This window comes from Lutjanus erythropterus, chromosome 18 (genome assembly GCF_056507025.1).
Source record: "Lutjanus erythropterus isolate fLutEry1 chromosome 18, fLutEry1.hap2, whole genome shotgun sequence".
NCBI lineage: Eukaryota > Metazoa > Chordata > Actinopteri > Lutjaniformes > Lutjanidae > Lutjanus > Lutjanus erythropterus.
Window position 1 is genome coordinate 17,634,892 of NC_139334.1, and position 20,260 is coordinate 17,655,151.

At 39.7% G+C, this 20,260-nt stretch overlaps 1 protein-coding gene across 1 annotated transcript in view; it reads right to left on the minus strand.

The window, feature by feature from the left end:
* Nucleotides 1-2,036: 2,036 nt before the first annotated feature.
* The window catches only part of cdin1 (CDAN1 interacting nuclease 1), an 86,249-nt gene continuing 68,025 nt past the window's right edge, over nucleotides 2,037-20,260 (minus strand). Inside the window, exon 11 of the mRNA XM_084742401.1 lies at nucleotides 2,037-3,200. Within this exon, the coding sequence (XP_084598527.1) occupies nucleotides 3,044-3,200 (157 nt within the window). The 3' untranslated portion in view covers nucleotides 2,037-3,043. The remainder of the gene's footprint in view (nucleotides 3,201-20,260) is intronic.

Genomic DNA, 20,260 nt, shown 5'->3' on the forward strand with positions numbered 1-20,260 from the left:
ATTCTATACGGGGGAGTTCTCATCAGTAACAGAACTGCAGTGCGTCAGGTTTGGGAATGAAGACAACAAGATCATTACATTCATACGTCACCTGAGGTCTGCTTTGATTGGTCTCTCTACAGGACAACAGGTAAGTGGTAATGGTCAACCGCCTCTGTGAAAAGATCTGTGATATCAGCAGAGGTGGTAAGTAAAGTACAAATACTTACGATGTTATTGTACTTAACTAGATTTTTCAGGTATCTGTACTTTAACAAGACTAAAACAACGTAAAAGACGTAACAAGGCGAAAAAGCAAGAAGATGAAAACAGACCTAACTAGATGACAAAAACTTAACACAACAAAAACAACATAAAAGTCATAACGTAACAAGACAAAAAAGATGTAATAAGCTGAAAAAGCAAGACAAAAATGACATAAGACGAAAAAGACGTTACCAAGAAAAAACAACATAAAAGTACTAACAAGCCAAAAACGTTGTAACAAGATTAAAAATACGTAACAAGACGACAAAAACTACATAACGGTAGTAACAAGCAAAACAAAGTAGACAGAGAAAGACGAAAAAGAGGTAACAAGATAAAAAAGACCGAACAAAACGAATATGATGTACCAAGATGAAAAAGACATAAAAGTCATAACAAGACAAAAAAGTAAAAGACATAACATGATGAAAACAAAGTAAAAGGCATACCAAGATGAAAAAGAGGGAGGTTGGACTATTCAGTTAGCTTTGCACAGACACAGCTGGTAGAAATGACCTTCAGAGGGCGACCTTTTATACTTTGAGTACATTTCAGATCCTGTACTTTTTCACTTTTAGTTCAGTAAAGAATTGAATCAGTACTTCTACTTATACCAGTCTTTTTTTTTTTTTTTTTTTCTTACACAGGTACCTGCACTTCTGGTTGAGTAAAGAAAGTGTGCACTTTTGCCACCTCTGGATATTAGGAAACAAATTCAATACTGCAACAGTTAGGGGGCACAACACATGTAAAATGATTCCCCTCTTATTATAAGCTGCATTCTCTGAGGTGGTGGCAGGTTCTTCATGCTTTCACTTTCTTTCCTCTTATCGTTTTTTGCACCATAAAGAAGAGAAGTCGACAGGGACCCCCTATAGGTAGTGCATATCTTCCTCTAAAAGCATCACTCAACTTTATGTTCACTTCTGGTTCCCCTCGCTGGGCTGTGTTTCTTCCATTGGTGTCTGCTCATAAAAGGCACCGGGGTTGTAAAGATCTGCAACAGACAACTGCTGGACAGTCACACACCTTTACATGGAAATCGGGTGTTTATATGTACCTGTGGGCACTCGCTTAAGTTAAAGACATATATAACACGGATGTTAAGTTCATGCTGTTAATATTCATGACAAGAACATCCTCAAAATCTTTTGTCAAAACGGATTTATTTATAATATACACGTACATAAAACTGCATGACAACTGCATGAAACAGATCAGAGGAGGAAGACTATTTTGCATTTTGAGAATGAAGAAAAGAGAAGAAATAAAAGTGAAATACTAATTGAAATTTATTCTTGACATGGTATTTCAGCTTTATTTTTGGAATTTTGACATCATGCTCAACATTTTAGTTTTATTCCCATAATGCAAAAAAAATAAATAAATAAAAATCCTCCTCTGATTTTTTTTTCTGATGCCTGGCAAAAATACTAAAAGTTTGACTTCATTCTCAAAATGCAAAACATAAAAATCTCCCTCCTCTGTTTTCCCCCCTTAACATGGCCCTTGCTCTGTTCTCTGGCTCAGCAGATGCCTTAATCCCTTGTGTGGAGAACACTGTAGATTCAAGATACTTGGCTTGCTAGTTGATGTTAGCAAATGTTAACTAATACAGCTCAAAAGATACATATTCAGTACTGCCATCAGGCTGATAATATAACATCTACTTTGATTATCTATTAATAATTTTGATTTGTGAAACAGAAAATGCTGAACAAGCTTCTCATGTTTGGAGATTTAGTTATTTTCTCTGTTTTATATCAATGTAAATTGAATATCGTTTGCTTATTGGCAAATACCAAGTACTGATCTAATACCAGTGTTTTAGAAAAAAAAAATATAAGTATGTAAGGCAAGTAAGGTTTTTTATGCATCAAACTTTAGTACACCAGCAGAAATGATATTAAGACTAAGACCTCTAAAGTAGAGTAAAAGTAAAGTGAGTGCGAATCTACCAACATTTTTATGAATGAGGCCTGTGCTGTGTAATGTCATCAAACTCTTTGGCACTTGAGGTAAGTGGGAACTGTGTGAAAAATTGATTTCTAGTTAATTAATTATAATTAATGAAGTAAATTCACACTTGAGAAGCAGATAGAAAGTGTTGATATAATTCTGTGGTGAAATTTAGCTGTGGTGTGAACCCTTGCTTCAACCTACTGTGGTAAAAAAAAAAAAAAGAAGAGAAATACATTTTGTAATGTAAAGTGAAAAAGGTCACAGTGAGAGCAGCTTTACTCAGAAATGATCCTGTTTACTCCTGTGGAGAGCGTCTGAGAGGGCACCGAGTGACGCAGGTGAGCGTCAGGCGTCCACACAGACCCCCGGACCGCACCTCTCTTATCTGCCGATGGAGCAGAGGAGGAAGGAGTGACAAAGGCCAGGGCTTTGGGTGTGATAAGGAAGGGCCATGTGTCCTGCTCCGGCCCCGGCTCTCACCCTGGCCGTCCGCTGCGAGAGGCCATCCAGGGGCCAGGAGGAGCCGAACACAACCAGGAAAGCCTCCAAGATGGTGTTTTCACGCACAGGTATGAATCTGACCCTGTGCTGTCAGATGTACAGAGTGCTGGTGTGTATTTACATGTGGTAGAGAGGGAGGGAGGAAGAAAGGCAGAGGCAGACAGAGACAGAAGGTCAGGTGGAGTTCAGGGCAGATTTTTGCCAGGAGTCTTGCGCTGCAGGAAAGCCAAATTGCTTCCGGATCTATGTATCCACCCCTTGTTCCTACCCTTCCCGCCTCCTCGTCTTCCTTCCATTCATCCTTCCATCTTTAGTTTTTTCTCGCTCTTTGTCTTTATTCTGGCTCTTGTGGCGGTCGGTCCTGCTGGGCGGCGTGGCACAGGGTGACTATGTCTGTAGGGAAGCAGTCTTTGAGAAGGATACCTCTGTCTCTCTGGCAGTCGAGCTCTCCGATGAAACCATACCAGTAGATCACAAGGCCTGGACCAAACCTGCAAAACAAAAGAAACAAAGCCAGTCTTTTGTTAGTACATCATCACCGGGAATCTTCTGAAGTAGCTATGAATGAGTTACAGTGCCGCTTTTGACTCCATATCTGCAAAATGCTTACGGCTGTTGACTTTGGATTTGGAAGGTGTAACAAAAAAAAGCAGGAATAAGCAAGTGAAGAGACAGAAAGATGGGACACCAGCGAGATTGATCTATGAGAGATAAGGTTGCTTAGGTATTTGCCTTTGATCACCATCCAGGAAACTTGTGCTGAATCAAACAAAAAAAGCCGGCAGGCAGATTAAGATCTGTCTTGACAGGGTGATAAACACTCGATCACATTACAATGGCAGTGAAATAACAATAATCTGTTAAATAACAAAGCTCTACACACCAAGGCCTCCGCATCCTGTCATCGGAAGCCTTTGGTACATACACTCTTAGAAATAAGGGTTCCAAAAGAATTCTTTCTGAAGGGCTGAGGTTATACCCAGAACCATTTGCTTCTGAAGAATGCTTGTTTTGAAGAAAGGATTCACAAGCGTTCTTTGTAAGACTAAAGGTTCCACAAAGAACCCTTTTCATCCACAGAACCCTTCTTCAAGAAAATACTTCTTCAATGATTGTTGGAACCCTTGGAGAACTCTTTCATCATGGATTCTTTGTACCATAATATACAAGGGTTCTTGGTAGAACCTGCTGGGTGGGTTCTACATAGATGAAGCTCTTGGAATATAAAAGAGTTCTTGAAAGAACTCCTGAGTATGTTCTGGATGAACCCCTTGGGATTTAAAAGTGTTCCTGAAAAATCCCTGAATGGGTTCTGGATGAACCCCTTGGGATTTAAAAGAGTTCTTGGTAGAAGCCCTGGGTGGGTTCTATGCATATGAAACCCTTGGAATATAAAAGGGTTGTGGCTTCTAGGTGGAACCATTACACCATAGAAGGGTATGTCTTAAGAACGTCTCATAGGGAGTTTTGGGTGGAACTGTCTGAAACGGTTCCATGTGCAACTTTTGTAAAAGGCTCTACTAGGAACCAAAAAAGGGTCTCCTATGGAGACAAGCCAAAAAATCTTTTATTGTTCTCATTAGCACCTTTCTTTCTGAGAGTGTAGCAGAGCGTGCAGGGTTCAACAAAAAGTCTGAGACTTAAACACACGGCATCTGGCGGTTAATGTTAGCCAATCCAGCAGTGTCCAGCTGTTTCATTCACATTCAAAGCCAGAGAAACTTTGCCTTAGTTGGCGAGCACTGCTGTTACTAAAAGCTATAAATAATGACTTGCCAAGCAACTGAGAAGCCAAGTTCAGACTATTTAAACATGTTTTTTCCTCCTTGCTTTCTATCTTTTGTTCTCTTCCCTCTCATCATTTTGTTGCTATTGTGTCTTGTAGACACCGTAGCTACTGTACAGCTGAAGGTCTGCAGCTGAAAGGTGCAGAAACAATTAAAATGGAGGAGTTCTTCTTCACTACTTCTCCTCACAAAGGTGATAAATCATCTTTTCAAGCTATTTATTATGCCCCGAAGAGCCACCAGCGGCCCCTCTCTGCCTCATATAGATCATACCTACTCTTTGAACATTAGCTGCCATGCATAAAGACATGTCACAGTTGAACTCTGAACGGAGAGCACCTCAGCCCCCACATGCAAGACCAGATTCAGGAGCCTGACAGTGCTCCGGTCCCAGACACTCTATCCTCAGACAGTTAACAATGTTGTGGGGGCCTCTGGAGACCCAGACAGGAAGCTAGCCAAAGGGCCACGGAGAGCAACAGAAGTTCAGCTCCAAGGTAAAGTGCATAAAACCTTGAACCTGTGATCAATCATTTCCTATTAAAATACAGACTCGAACACCCGATGGTGCTATTTTAATAATAATTATGGGAATCTTTAGTCTCTTGTATGGTTTTAATTTATGAGCTTATTATGAATACCTAGATGGCTGACCTTACAACTTCGACAAGGTATTTCAAGAACATAAATTAGAAATGCAAGTTCACAGCTAGAGTCCGACAGATATATCAGCCAACTGATACTGGCTGACCAATATTGGCCCATCATAGCTATATCGGTGTGTATGATTTCCAAAAAAAAGAATGCAATGATTTGCATTATTTTTTTCAAAAAGTTGGGATAGGGGCATGTTTCTCACATTCTTTGTGTGAATTTTCTTTGTGAATGTGTCTTAGCATTGTCTTACTGAAATAAGCAGGGACTTCCCAGAAAAAGACGTTGTCTGGATGGCAGCACATGTTACTCCAAAACTTGTATGTTCCTTTCAGCATTAACGGGTCTTGATGCCATTGACATCAACACACCCCTACCTCTGAAGATGGTGAAATTCCTTAATTCTTGCAGTTTTCTGTTGAGATTTGCCCAGACAGTTTTTCACAAAGTGGTGAACCTCACATCATAATATTATCTAGTGCATCACTGCAATTCTTTTGATAAAAGATTGTGTCACAAAATAGCATTATAATCAAGTACTGCAGAGCTGCAGAGATAACCTGGCTTACAAATCTTGGTCTCCAGACATAAGACACATGCAGCCCTAATAGCCCTATAGTTCTATTTGTGTTAATATTTAAATATGCCAATGAAAGTTTACTGTTTCAGTGCCCTGACGTCATTTTGGACAATACATAAGGGATATTGCACAGCTAGGGGGTCATTATTGTTTATTATATGGCTATGTACTTAAAAATAAATCAATAATTTCAATAATGCCATAACTGCAAAATATACTGCTCCCAAAACATTTAGTGTTTCATAACTACATTTGATGGATTACTCCAAAAAACTGTGTTGATGTATATTTTGTCATGTATATACTATGAAATTTTGTTACTCCCTAGTATCTGCATTGGCCAAAAATTATCCAGTATCAGTCGCGCTCTATTCATAGTTATGCGTCTACTGTAATGTGTTGACTGGGCCTTGAGGCAGTGCATGTTCTACATACAGTACCTGTAAGGAGACAGACACATGCACGAAATAATATGTGACTACACGCCCCTCCCGTCGAGAGGCCCTTCCAGCAGTACATGCTTCTGCACCCCATCCCCGCATTCTACATTTTACAGTGTGTGATTTACGGTGCTGTATCTATGAGCAAACAGGCCAAAGCTAACAGCCCTGGAGAAAGCCCACAGATGCACACTGAAAGTTCACCACAATGTCACACACATAGCTCAGCCTCTCAGCGGCACCACACAAAGCTCGAGCCCCCAAACTCTCATCGTTTCCATGGTCCACCGCTGCACATGGTCGCCAACTCTTAATATGGAAATGTTATGGAAACAAAACCTAAACATTTACATTAGATGACTTTGGAAAGGGGGTTATGGTCTTCTTTTTATTCAGCCGCCATGCTGTATGTATTTCCTGTGCTCTGGATGGGGAGGTGAGGCTGAAACGGGGAGAATAGGGAGACGGGTCTGTGCAGAGTGGAGAGGCAACCTTCTGAAAAGGTTAAAACTGTACATCAACAGATAAGGCAGCGGTGTACGATACATCATGTCCTGGGTCTGTCAGGGGAGGCCGAGCACAAATTGAAACAAGCAAAATTATAAACACAGGGGAGCCATGTCACCAAGGCCTTTCCATACCGTAAAGAAAATAAATGGACTTTGAATCCTACTCAGAATTAATACAAGTCAATACTACAGGGACGCTGAGGTAAAAACCTGAGACTGGGAATACAAACAATAACACAGAGGGGGAAGGGAACGGTCAGGGGGCCAACACTGAGCCTGACGGCTACAGTATGAGACTCTTAGGAAAAAGTTCCAAGCAGCATCCAGACACTGTAAAGAGCAATTATAAATACTAGTGCAGTGCCCGTTTAGAACCTCAGAAGTGCTGCTTGCAGTGTCGTCGTGAACCACTCAGTTTAACACTTGATGCAGAAATCTCTTGGGTCCTCAGCAATATCTACTGGGCGAACGGTTCTTGGGATATTTGGCCACCTTATTGACCAAATGGCACCAAATTTGTAATGGTATATCTATACATATTTGCCAAATGTAGTAAATGTGTACTTTGAGGGCCATCTATAAAGGCTGTAAGGAATATCGAAAATCTGATTGCTTGAAGTTTGTGGGAGGAATAGTAAAAAAAAAAAAAAAAAAAAAAAAAGCAGATTGTGGCTTGCTTGACGTTCTTGAAGACATTTCTTCAAGACAACTCTCATCTCAAAGGCTTCTTCAGTTCTACCTGTCTAATGGTTATGATTAGTCAAAGCATGGTTACCATTAGTCATTTATAATCAAAGAGGCCTTTGGACAAAATTCAAAATTGAAGAAAACCAATCTTGACAAAACTGTTGTGGCTTATATTGATAGATTTGTGTGAACACACCAGATCCAAAAAATTAGCTTCTGAGACTTGTGGTTCAATTGTTCACGGCCAAACCGTCAAGTTTACTGTTACACCACCACCATCTGACAAAATTGCATTAAATTCGACATTGCATGCCCTTGGGTCCCCAGCCAAGGCCTTCTCTCGAAGGGAACCCTAGATTTGTGAAACTTTTGCAAGATTTTTGTGTGCTTTTTCTTCATTGTGCACACTGTACAAACTAATTACATCTTCTAATGTGACAACACTATGGTTAAGATCTGAATAGGTTTAGGGCCGGGGTCAGCAATCTGTGGCTTTGGAGCCTCATGTGGCCCCTCTACAGTGGCTCACAGTGGCTTTGACAAAAAATTATATGGAAATGAATAAATTTTACAAAAAACATTTTTTTAAAAAATCATTGTTGTAGGCCTACAGTGATTCTCATATTCCCCAATTTTAAAAAATGGGTAACTATATATATTTTGTCATCTAAAATCCACATTATGTCTACGGTTCAGCCCATTTCCCATGAAATTTTGCCAGTGACTGGTCTTGTGTCTACCTTTGCTAGCTATAGATGCCAAATACAAAAAAAATAAAAACAAAAAGTCTCAGAAGAAAAATGTAATAGTTGCGGGTCTTATTTGGCTAAAATCCTGGTTACGGACGAAAAATACCTGGTTAAGGTTTCAGAAAGATCGTGTTTGGGTTGAAAAAAATCACTCTCACATGAGATATGTGAATAGCAAACATACATACAGAGAGAGATTTTTTCGTTTAGATTAAGCATGTGATGCACTCTACACTACTATAGAGTCCCTCTGAAGTTTGTGAGGAAGTGAATGGAAGTTCAGTTTGACTTTGAAGGCAAATTAATTGTTTATTATGTGGGCTGCCTCATCTTAACCTGGTGTGTGCTTATTACACACACCACCTCTAAGAGTCAGAGTCAGCCATCTTCCAATAAACACCAAACTACGTAACGAGTTGGTGAAATTGTTTGTGAAATATAGCTAATTTCAGCGAGGGGGCCACTTGACGAGCCTGGGCGTGGATTGCGGCTGCCAGCCACGCTTCCGTTAGTGTTAATGAACGGGTGCTGGTCGCATTTAAAGCAGGTGCCAAGCAGCTTACTACGGCTGCTTAATGAGAGCAAAGGCACTCAGGAACAAAAAAAAACCCTCGAATGGAGAAGAGGGAGTGTTATTAGTGTCTGTCTGCACACACACTTACAGCGAGTCAGTGCGGCCCAGAGCTGAGCTGAGCGCTGAATTAAATCTGTGCATCTTAAATGCTCAACCCATACATACACACAGCAGTGAAAATATGCACTGCAAAAGCAAAAAATACAATAAAATACAAACTGTACCTTCAAAGAATGTGCAAACTTGCTTTCTTGATTTTATTTATAACCCTCTCACTTTCTGAGAAGTCTGAGGTTGATGAAGGTCAGACAGCACGCCCCCCTCCACCAAGAAAAAACCCGCTGTTAAACATTTCTACCGAACACACAGATCAAGGCTAATTTGATCTGCCACATTTGGTGAGAAAAAGCTTTACAAAAACTGGGAGCCGAGCACTTCTGCCAAAACACATTACACGACATGATGAATTATCAATAAAATCAAGATGAATTTACGCTCAGCTTTAAAACACCGTCACTTCATTTTACATACCACACAGACCCGTTTTAAACAAACGCCCCAGCAATGATTTAGACAGCATAAGCCCCTACCTGAGGGTGAACTCTATGTCTCTGAGGTCTCCCCACAAAGACCTCTTTGTTTCCAGCATCCATACATCAGGTCACAAGGTAGACCCAGTAAAGCACTGCCAAACATTAGCTTTAGTCAGTCTTTTCTCTGAACCTGCTCAACGTCTTTTAAGACAGAAAGCATTGAGAATGATCGCGGTGAGAGGTATGGAGGAATAAAAGTCTGTCTCGGAGACAGAAGAACTATGTACATAGCAAAAGGCAAAGATAAAATATATGTATAAGTGACAAATAGTCTGTTCTTTCATGGGCAGTCGACGCTATATGCCAGTGGTTCCCACACTTTTTCTTCAAGGGAATCGTTTTGATAAACTGATGACCCCTGACTAAATGGCATATTTTATGGATATTTCATTTTATATTCAAGACATAACAATTTAAATACAGAACAACCGATAAACTGCACAAATAATCCAAATAGTGAACGCATTAACTGCAGTGATTTGGGTGATTTTTGAGCAGATTACAGATAAGTTTTCCTTAAATTTTTAGGATTTTGTTTTAGACAATGAATCCTGCCTCTTTTCACTCTGTGCTCCAAGAACAATATTGGTGCCCAGGAGAACTTTTTCCCTTTTCAGTTTCCTGTACTTACATATGTTATGTGCTAGGCTCGTCTATGTTGAAAAGAAAACAAAATTCTTACTAATCAGCAGGCCCACGTGTCCACATAATTACAGCAACATGTCTATCAGATTTTCCACTGTCCTACTTGGTGTCATTTTAGGTTGTTTTAATGTATTGTGTGCTTATGTTTGTAAAAGAAAAAAAAAGATCTTAGATGAATATCACATTACAAACAAAAATCATTCTGCAGATTTTCATTCTGGTTCATAGCTGAAAACAAAAAAAAAAACAAAACTGCACATTCTTTGGGTCTGCTTTTTATTTAGCTTGCATTTTGCTAAGATTGGCCATATATACACAGACACACTAGAATATGTACCATTTCCACATTAAAATGTCTAAGAATGCTAGACACATCATATATTTTGTTGAGCTGTGTGCTTACATTATCCCAAATGATTTCAACAATATTCAAATGCAGAAAAATCAATAATTTATTAAAGGCAGGGGCATGTTATTATTTTATATTATTAAACAGTCTGTTTCCTGCTAGCTGCTAGCTGTTTTTTTCCCAGAATTCATAGCTTGTTGCTATGTATTTTGGAAAAAAACAGGATACACCAGTTATGTCAGAGTGAGGAAGGAAGATGGCGAATGTGACTGAGTGTAACATGAATAAAACTTTAATACATGACCTCATCTGAGAGCGGAATTCCTGTGTGAGTCATGTCAACAGCTCCCATGATCCCACACCACTTCATGATGTCATCAAATCTTTTTTAATACGCCTCGCAGCAGAATTTACATATTATGAGTTTAAATGATAATCTAACAATTTAATTTATTTTTCTTTACAGAAATGAATGAAATGTTGAGATATAAGCCTACTGTATATACGTTGTTTTTTTTTTAAGTTTTCTTACGCCCCGTAAATTAAGAAGGCATCATGACCCTGTACAAGCTTTGGTGACCACTACAGGGCATTGAGACCCTCACGCTGGGAATCAGTGCTATGGGCAGCTGCCTATAGGAGTTTATTTACAAGGTCAGATAATGGCTGTATGATCTGTTTGTATGTGTGGTGTTTTAGAGGGGAGCAGTGACCCAGAGGCTGCATACCAGGTGGTATGACCCTGCAGCTGATCACCATACATCCAGCTTGTGTATTTTAATGGCCTTAAGTCAGCCAGCCTCATGATGAAGACTCCCTGATAACACGAGCCTCCGTGCACACAAACAGGATATTTAAAGGCTGACTCTGCCTGGAGGGGCGTCCACGAGCAGGGTGGTAAATAATCCCTTGCTACAAACTATACATCCACCTGTCCATACATAACAGGAGCTGAATGGAAGAGTTAACCTCCTACAGACGAGTTATTAACACGACTGGAGCTAAGAATAGAACACTTTGTTTTCTCTCTCCACCTCCCTCTTTGTTTTTGTGGGCAAGAAAAAGTTCAATTCTGCTCAGGTATGGAAAACACAAATACAAGGCAGCCGCAGCACACACTCATATGTTAAATGAGTCGCCCAAACCTACACAAGCATCGTAATTAAGGTGGAATAGAGGGCAATAAAAAATAAAACACCTTCCGCCAGGTGTAATTCTCCCCGACGTTTTTATGTTTTCTGTCGATGGGGTATGGAAATGGAACGTGACGCGGACGTGGTTCGTCTTTGTCGCTGTTGGAGCCGGTAGAGAGAGTGTTTTATGTGTACGTGTATGTTTGTGTAGTGTAGTGTTAGGTTTAACATGGAGGTGTGGAGGTGTAATGTGTGAGTATGAAGGGTGTGGGAGGTCAGCTCGAGTCAGGGTGGTGTGAGCTGTACGTTGCACCAGGAGCTAATTTACACTCACTGATGCGAGATACCAGAACAGAGACTGGAGGGTTCCAGTACTTTATCTGGTAACCATAGCAACCACTATAACCCCTGTAGCAGGACGTGCCCTCAGCTCACTGACCTGCCACAAAATTAGTTTTGAGGGCTTACATGAGGAGGTGGAAGGTGTGCAAAATGTAAACTCGGGGATCAAACCATCCAAACTCACAAAAAATGTCACAACAAATGTTTGGGTAGGAGCATTTTCTGGACTTAAACTGACTTTGTGTGATGTACTCTAGGAATACATGTGATCTTGAAAATCACAACTCCAAGTCATTCTCTTTAAAAATAATTAAAATGGCTTTCTTGTCATGGCAATCAAGGGCTCATCATTATTTTTAATCTGTTTGACTCTCTGACCAAAACTTTATGCCAACACATGTCAGAGATTATTTGTTTGTTTTAAGGCCCAACATTACCAACATCGCTCTGACAATAAACATCAGAAAAAGCAACAATTAATTTAAATTAATACTGACATTTATTAGAGATTAGTTGACTAATTGATTAGTTAATCAAAAGAAAATCTGTTACAGCATTTTGATGATCAATTAATCATTTCAGTCATTTTTCAAGCAAAAATGTCAAACATTTGCTGGTTCAATCTTCTTACATGAGATGATTTACTACTTTTCTTTGTCATTTATGATAGTAAATGAAAAGTTTATGAGTTTTGGACCCTTGGTTGGACGAAATAAACAATATGAAGTCACTTAATGCCCTGTGAAATTGTGATGACCATTTTTCACATCTTATAGACGATTAACCCTGAAAATAATCTGTAGATTAATCGATAATCGTTAGTTGCAGCCCTAAGATCTTCCCTAAAATCATGACACAGTACAGTGTTACTAACAATACATTGTCTGACTCAGTCTGAAGTCATATCGTTCCAATGTTTAAATTTACTGCATTAGAACAACTGTTTCATGTGCATCGAAGAATGATACACACAATTTAGTGAAAATTCACAACTGTTAACTTTGTGGTATTAATGGAAAAATTCACAAACTGTCTGATCCACTATAAGTCCGTTAAAAAACTATAACAGGCATTTTAATAATAACAATTCATCTTAGCTTTGCACTTCATTGTTTGACACTTTTGAACGATAAATAGTGCAAATTATTTGTTCTTATTATTTAATAACAACCTTAAACTCCTGACTAAGGTTGTCAAGAGTATCTATACTTAGAGATCATGTAAAAATCATACAGTATCTATTAATTATAGTATCGAAAGTACTAAAGATATAAAAAAAAAAGGACTAAGTGCTTTCACTTCTTCAGTTCAGTTCAGTATTTATTGTCCTGTCAGAAATCTGGCTTACAGAAAAAACAGGCAGTTCAGTGACTTTTTCAGTGCCAGCACTGACTCCAGCTTAATTTAAAAAAAGGGGAAAAAAATTTGTGTGCCTACAACTTTTTTCTTTTTACTGAGGTATTGAAAGAGGTATTGAGTATATATATATATATATATATATATATATATATATATATATATATATATATATATATATATATATATATATTATACTAGTATTATATCAAAGTTTTACAGTTGTCTAAATAACACACTTAAGCTCCCATCACTGTACTATGGGAGTCGTCAGTCTTTATCTCTCACTGACGAATTATCACTTTCTCTGACCTCAGTGTCCCTCACAGCCTCCTATCACCTCGGCCACCTTCTCACATGAACCTAAATCTTATCAGCTTACACACACACACAATCTGACAGACTCCATATCAATCAACTGATTGATAACTTGGCTAACACATGATTATGTGAACGAGCATGTGAGCTCATGAGAATCAGCCTTATTTTTATTTTGACAGCACAATAGAAAGACGTAGAAAGCACCGCCTCGCAGCGCCATTTGGTCCTGGTTAGGATCCGTTTGTACCATATCATGCTTCCCAAACATCCTCCGGCCAGAGGGAGGAGTCTTAATCAGTGTTTGGAACTCGTTAAGTCCCTTAACTGAGCATGTCACCTACCACATTAGCAACACATATCTGAGGGACAAGTGTGCGTTGTGTGTGTAACGTGTGCCGGTGCCCTCTCAGATCTGCGGCGTCACGCTCCAACGCGCTTTGACACACTCCGGTCTGCTTTGGATGTGGAGCGAAACCAAACAAGGTGTGGTCTGGCTTTGGCTTTGTCTGTTTAGTGTTCAGAAGTTGGTCCAAACAGCATTGAGGACACAGCATGCGACAAAATAACCCGCTGATGACAGCTCGATGATGACACCAGAACAATCTGTATTGAAGTTGGGTTGGAGTTGTGGAACAACTTATACGCCAGACAAAAACTTTCCGTGCATCGTTCCTCTTTTACGAACAGACTCACTTTTAAATCCAGCCTTTGTCATATTAATGTAACACACTCATTCTTATGAATTTGAATAAAACTGAATTTTGACTCTTCAATAATGCTGGGATCAAAGGTTACATTTTTGGCTATTAAACTCTGCAATGGGCCAACCTCCTACTAATTTATTTATTTTTTATTAAATAGCATTTCTTGACTTGAATTTTGTCAACTCTGTCAGACACACAAAAAGTTATATCATTATAATATTTGACATATTTTTATTCACAAAATAAATCTGAAACCCATATTCAGTTTAATATGAGAATAAATGAAGAAAAGTAGGAAATCTCCATATTTGAGAGGCTGAAGCAGCATTTTCTGCCATTTTGCATGGAAAATCTACTTAAATAATTACTCAATTGTCAAAATATTCTAATAGTTTAATTCTTTTTTATAACTTGTGAAGCTTACGGAGTTCACAAAATGTTTTTTTCATTTCATTTTCATTTCACAGCCTGGTTGTTGTGAGTAGCCATTTTATTTTTTTTTTATTTTGCTCAGGGTTCTCTTAATGCTAATTAAATTATACATTTTTAAACCAGAATTTAATTCAGTTTTCATTTAGCAGGGCAATGGAGTTGACTCGTTATGGTTGGGATGCATCTCATAGCAGTATTATTTCATTAATTTCCTAAAAATGAGAAAGCTAACCACTGCTGCTCTGGCTGTGTGAGGGTTAACACTCAGACGGTCAGAGCTCACCTGATCTTTTCTAAGATATCGACTCCCCATCCTCGATAATGACCCTCTACATCATGAAAATGGCTTGATCTCTTCAGTTATGACACACTGAGTGGGTATTCATTAACACTTGATGCTGATATTATTAAATTCTATTATGGCAATGGCTGCAAATGGTGTCTCCTCTGCAAGTACTGCACTGAAATCATGAGTCGGCAATAATCGTGTCTGCGAGTGTGTGTAAATACGTTTTAAATGCACATACTACACAGGACTGAGATGACCTTCATTACAGCTGATATGGGAAGTAAAAATAACAGAAGGAAAAACGTCCCTAAGGCTTTTACTGTTTTCAGATGAGGCTTATTAGTCTCCAAAGCCAAACACTGGCCACAGTGCTAATTTGGAGATCTGTCCAGAGAGTCCCCGTGGCCTTTGATGAGTCCCCATGTCTGTAAGTTCTGCTTGGAGACAGGAAGCTCCCCGCGGTGGCAGGCGCGCAGGCTGGGGGCTGGGGAGCCTGTGCAGACGGAGGACTACAGCGTCAGGGGGATACATGCTCCTTTAACCTGTTATTGTGAACTCCCAGCAGCCCTGGCCGATAATTGCCACCTGTCTCTGGGGAAACAGAGTCAAAGGCAGGCAGAGGGACAGCCATTTTGTGTCTGCCGCTGCTCCTCGCCCTGCGTAGCCCTGGTCCTAGTCCTGCCCTTAACCCTGGCGGCTAATGTGTTTTCAATTTAGGATGATCCCCCACTACAGGCACGGCCCTAATCAACAACAGTTTGTACTGTAACCCTATCTGCCCCTGCGAGGGCAGCGTCAGCCTGACCGGGCGCCTGCAAACCTGGTGTGTCCAGCGGACGAACAGTGTTATGTGTGTATATGTATGGATGATATCATGTTTATATGTGAGGTCATAGGATGTGCGCCTGATTCTTGGCTGTTTGTCTTCCACATCTTGTTATACTGTTGAAATAAACATATAAACATCCACACACACGCAACAGCAGACTCACACAGGCAAGTTGAACATGATGCTGCACGTTACTTTACAAACTAAATACAAATTTAATGATGAAAAAAAAACCAGTCTGCACTCTATTTTTATAGATACATCATTTTGGAAACATCTAACATTAATGAAGGAAGACAAAAATATGAAAATATTGTATTTGTTATGGCTACATTTCATTTTAAGTAATGTTTTAACAAAGCAACAAATTCACTTATTCTTCAAAAATGCATTAGAATTTTATTAAACAATAACCAATGATAATATGCTTTGTGCACCATTTCTCTGGAGCTCACAGGTTTTCTAATGGTTTGGCTTAGTCTGCCTAGTTAGTCTAGAAATGCCAGTAATTGTGCCCCATTGGACAGTTTTGTTTTGCAGAGCAAACTGTTGAATAAGGACAGGCAAACAACAGCAGCTGTTTAAAGTACGAGGCTTATTGTTTTAATATTGTGTTTGTTTAGAATTAGTGAAACATCAATTCGTGAAGCACAAACAATTTAATGTGCTGCTTGAATTGGTTAAATTAAACTTAAATGAAGAAAAATATATGCGTTTTGTATCTTATTAATAATTAATGATTAACTGGTTATGAATGAGTTCAACTATTGGTTAAGGAAAATGGACAAAATTAGTAGTGCTAGTTCAAGGTCTGCTAGAAAACCAATGACAGATGCAGACTTCACAACAAAAGCAACTGTAACTTGCATAATTTTAAACCAATTTGCATGAAGTTTCAACATCCAACCTCAAGTGTAAATTATTTAGAAGTTCAACTTTTGGGCGTTTTTCTAAAAATGTATGTGTCACATCTAAATAAATAGCAAAATATTCAAAATAAATTACAATATTAAAATTAAGAGGATAGGATATATTATCCCATTTATTGTTTCATTATTACATTTACACAGGTATGTGAAACCAGGACGGTACCATTACTGTGCTTTAAAACTGAGTATGACAACAAGTACAACAACATTTTATTGAAAACTCTGCATACATCTAGATAAGAAAACTTATACTATACTATAGAAAGAACTTCAAATCTCTGCCGGTTGCATCTGGCAGTTGTGGTACCATTGCAGTAGGTACTTTAACATCTGTTTCCTGAGTGCACTCTTATGGTTGTTCTTAATTTTGCAAATTGACTTCCATTTCCATGATGAAAAAGCCACACTCGATATCTCCGTTAGATTCTAGAATAAGCCTTATATCTTAAATTCTGCAGCCACTTCAGTGGGGGTTGAATCAAAAAGTTAGGCATGGAAAGGCAGGTGTGAATGTTTGTTGTGTAGGGCCTCCTCCTGGCCTCTGCATCCATGAGTGGAACCCTGCCCCAAAATTAGAGTGTGGCCTCTAATGTCTCCCTGGGAGAAAAAGAGGCCTGGCTTTCGTCCAAGTCAGCACCTTTGGAAGTGCAGTCGTGTTACCACCACTAAATCAACATGTCAGCACCCGGCCCAGTGAACTTCTTCACCCAGACTCCACCGCTTACAGCTACCCCACACACCTAATGAATTGGTGTAAATGCCCATCTGTCTGCTACAATGAAAAGGGAAAAGGAGATATGAGGAGAAAGAGGAAAAAATAAAGATATTTCTTTTTCAGCTGTTGCACAAAAAACTTTCAGTCTGCCGATATGATGATGACCCAGAAACACTGTATTAGTCCTGTTGCCTGAACAAAGAACAGTCGAAGCTAGGTTAAGGCATCCTCGCCATCAACCTTGGCCTCAGAGTCCAAAATGGAACTGTCCCAGTTTGGGGGGTGAGTTTGGAGAGAGACCCAGGCAAAGGGCCACAGAAAGCCGTGTGCTTACTCGGCAGTCTGTTTACATTCCTGAGGGTAATTTTAGCCCTGGGGAGGGGAGCAGAGCAGGGGGGCCGACATGTCGTTGGGGCTTGTCAGTGGTCGATGGGCCAGCCGGCACAGTGGCGGCACCTGGACATGTGGGTGGTACATAAAAACACACACAGACGTACAGACCTCCAGCGGACAAATCACTGGAACTGCTATCTGTGTTTGTGAAAATCGGTTATTCAAGGATTGTTGAAATCCTCGAAGAACTCTTTCATTAAAGGTTCTCTGTACCATAATATAAAAAAAATAAATATATAAAAAATAAAAAGATAATAAATAAAATAGGACTCATGGCCTCAACACCATAGATAAAATGTAAAGGGTCCTCGTAGATTCAAGATATAACCCCTGTAATGTTAAAGAGGTTTTGGTAGAACCCATCAGGGGCCTCTTTCCACAAACATGGAACCAGCCCTGTTTTGGTTCAAGGACCTCATTTTGAACCATTCAATTTTCATTTTGAACCACCAGTTTCCAGCAAAAACAAACTGGTGCGGAACCTGAAAAGTTAATTCCCAGCTGGAACCAAAAAACAGCAGATTTTCCTTGGGAACCAAAGAGCGCGTCATATTCTACAGGTTGTAGTACATTGTGCAGCACCCTCTGTTGAAGACATCCTTGATTACAATGGTTCCACTCACACTAGATAGCATCAAAGTTCCAAGGATCTTGAACAGAACTGTTTCAAGAACCAGGGCTTATTTGGTGGTAATAGGGCCCTGAGTGTGTTCTTGTTAGCACCCTTAGAAGGTGGAAAGGTTCTAGATAGGTTCTAGGTATAACCCTTTATGTTGGTTTATGTTGTGCTCTAGGTTGAACTCTCTGAAAGGGTTTAAAGTGGAACCTTTATAAAATGTTCTATGAGAACCTTTTATGGTTCTAGTTGGAACTTTTAGAGTGTAGCATCTTCTATATAATATCAATGAATACTCAGTCTGCGACTAGACAGCTAAAGCTAACAAGGAGGAGTGGAAACCACTGCAGTGTGTAGTCGTGCTAATGGGCCCACCACTGAGCACCATTAGCTTTGGACAACACAGGATATCCCCGGTGTTTTCACTGATGATCTGGGGTGCAAATCTAATTTCATTGTAGTTTTTAAAAATTTGCTATGCAAACAAAACAATAATCCTGGTTCAAGAAGTGCTGAGGGCTTCTGTGTGCGTGTTGGGATTTGTCTTTTTATTACTTCCAGCCCAGAATGTCCCTTCAAAGGGCAAGAAAGCAAAATGTCCATGTGTGTCTGCGGTGCTTGTGTGTCAGTGCACGTGTAAGAGAGACAGAGAGACAGAGAGAAAGGGAGGGAGAGACTCAAAGCTTATCGAAACTAATTAGGCGAGGGATCAGGATGGAAGTTAAATACTGGGCTACATGTAATGAAAGAAGCAGAGTGGGGGACATCTAGGGGTCAGGCCCACACCAAACAGTGGTCCTCAGGCAATCTGGTATTGATTTTCACTCGTTTGGGGATGAAGGTGGACGGGGGGAGGGAGCCATGGCGAGAGAGGCAGTAGTGCAGAGTCTAAGGGTCTTGTGAGTTGTCAACTTGACAGTTTAACCCCTTTTGGAGGAGAACAAACAAACAGAGGGATCTCCTGGGCTGACAGCGTTGATCTGTCATAGCGATGACACTGCAAAGCCCCACACAATGCCCACACGGGAGAGGAGAGTGAGGAGGAAAAGGAGGGAGGGTGGGTTGATACAGATATGCAGAGGCACATTCCTTAAGCCAGAGAAGATAGGCCTGTGCTCTGTGTAAGACCTGGAAAGACTGAACTATGAATATTTGCACAAAGGATGAAACAATTTCTTGTTCACGATAAAATTCCTGATGATTTGTATTACTATTTAAAAGAGTGAAGGGTATCATAAGGGTTTTATTGATACCGATACCTGCACTGATACTGCTTAGCAAAACTAATCTTTATCGATATTCTTATTAATATAATTCACAAAAAATTGCAAAAAATAAAGACACAAAATTAAAAGATGTCAAAGGATTAGACATCGTTTATTGTTGCAGAAAGAAGTTACGTTGTTTCCCACGTTATTGCTTTTCAGCAAATTTAGTGAAGCGAGCCCACACCTTTGGCCTCATTTGCTCTTTATGTAACCTTAGCTCTATCATTTGTTCACAGGCAATGCCTCAGATAGTTCTTGGATTTGGCAAGTGAAAAATAAATGTGATGTCTTTTTGGTTTGCAATGTTGTAGCTGGCCTGTGTTTCTGTTATAAAGTTTATCGTTATATTAATTGATGGTACTGCTTCACAATTTTATGAAATGTCATGAAGTCACAAATACACAACTTTGTACTCCACAGAGCTATGAATCATTGCTATTTTTTTGCCATGGAAAAATCTCAAGAGAACACTATGAAACACTGACTCGTAACTGCTAACTGGCTAGCTCACTCTCACAACAAACCCTTTCGGACCTCTGTTTAACACAAAGTTACCTACAAAGCCACTGTCCTTAAAAAGGAAAGCTCACCTGGTAACATGGGTGCAGTTAGGCTGTGGATGTGCTAACTAAGAACCTGTCCATGGCTTAAGTGAAA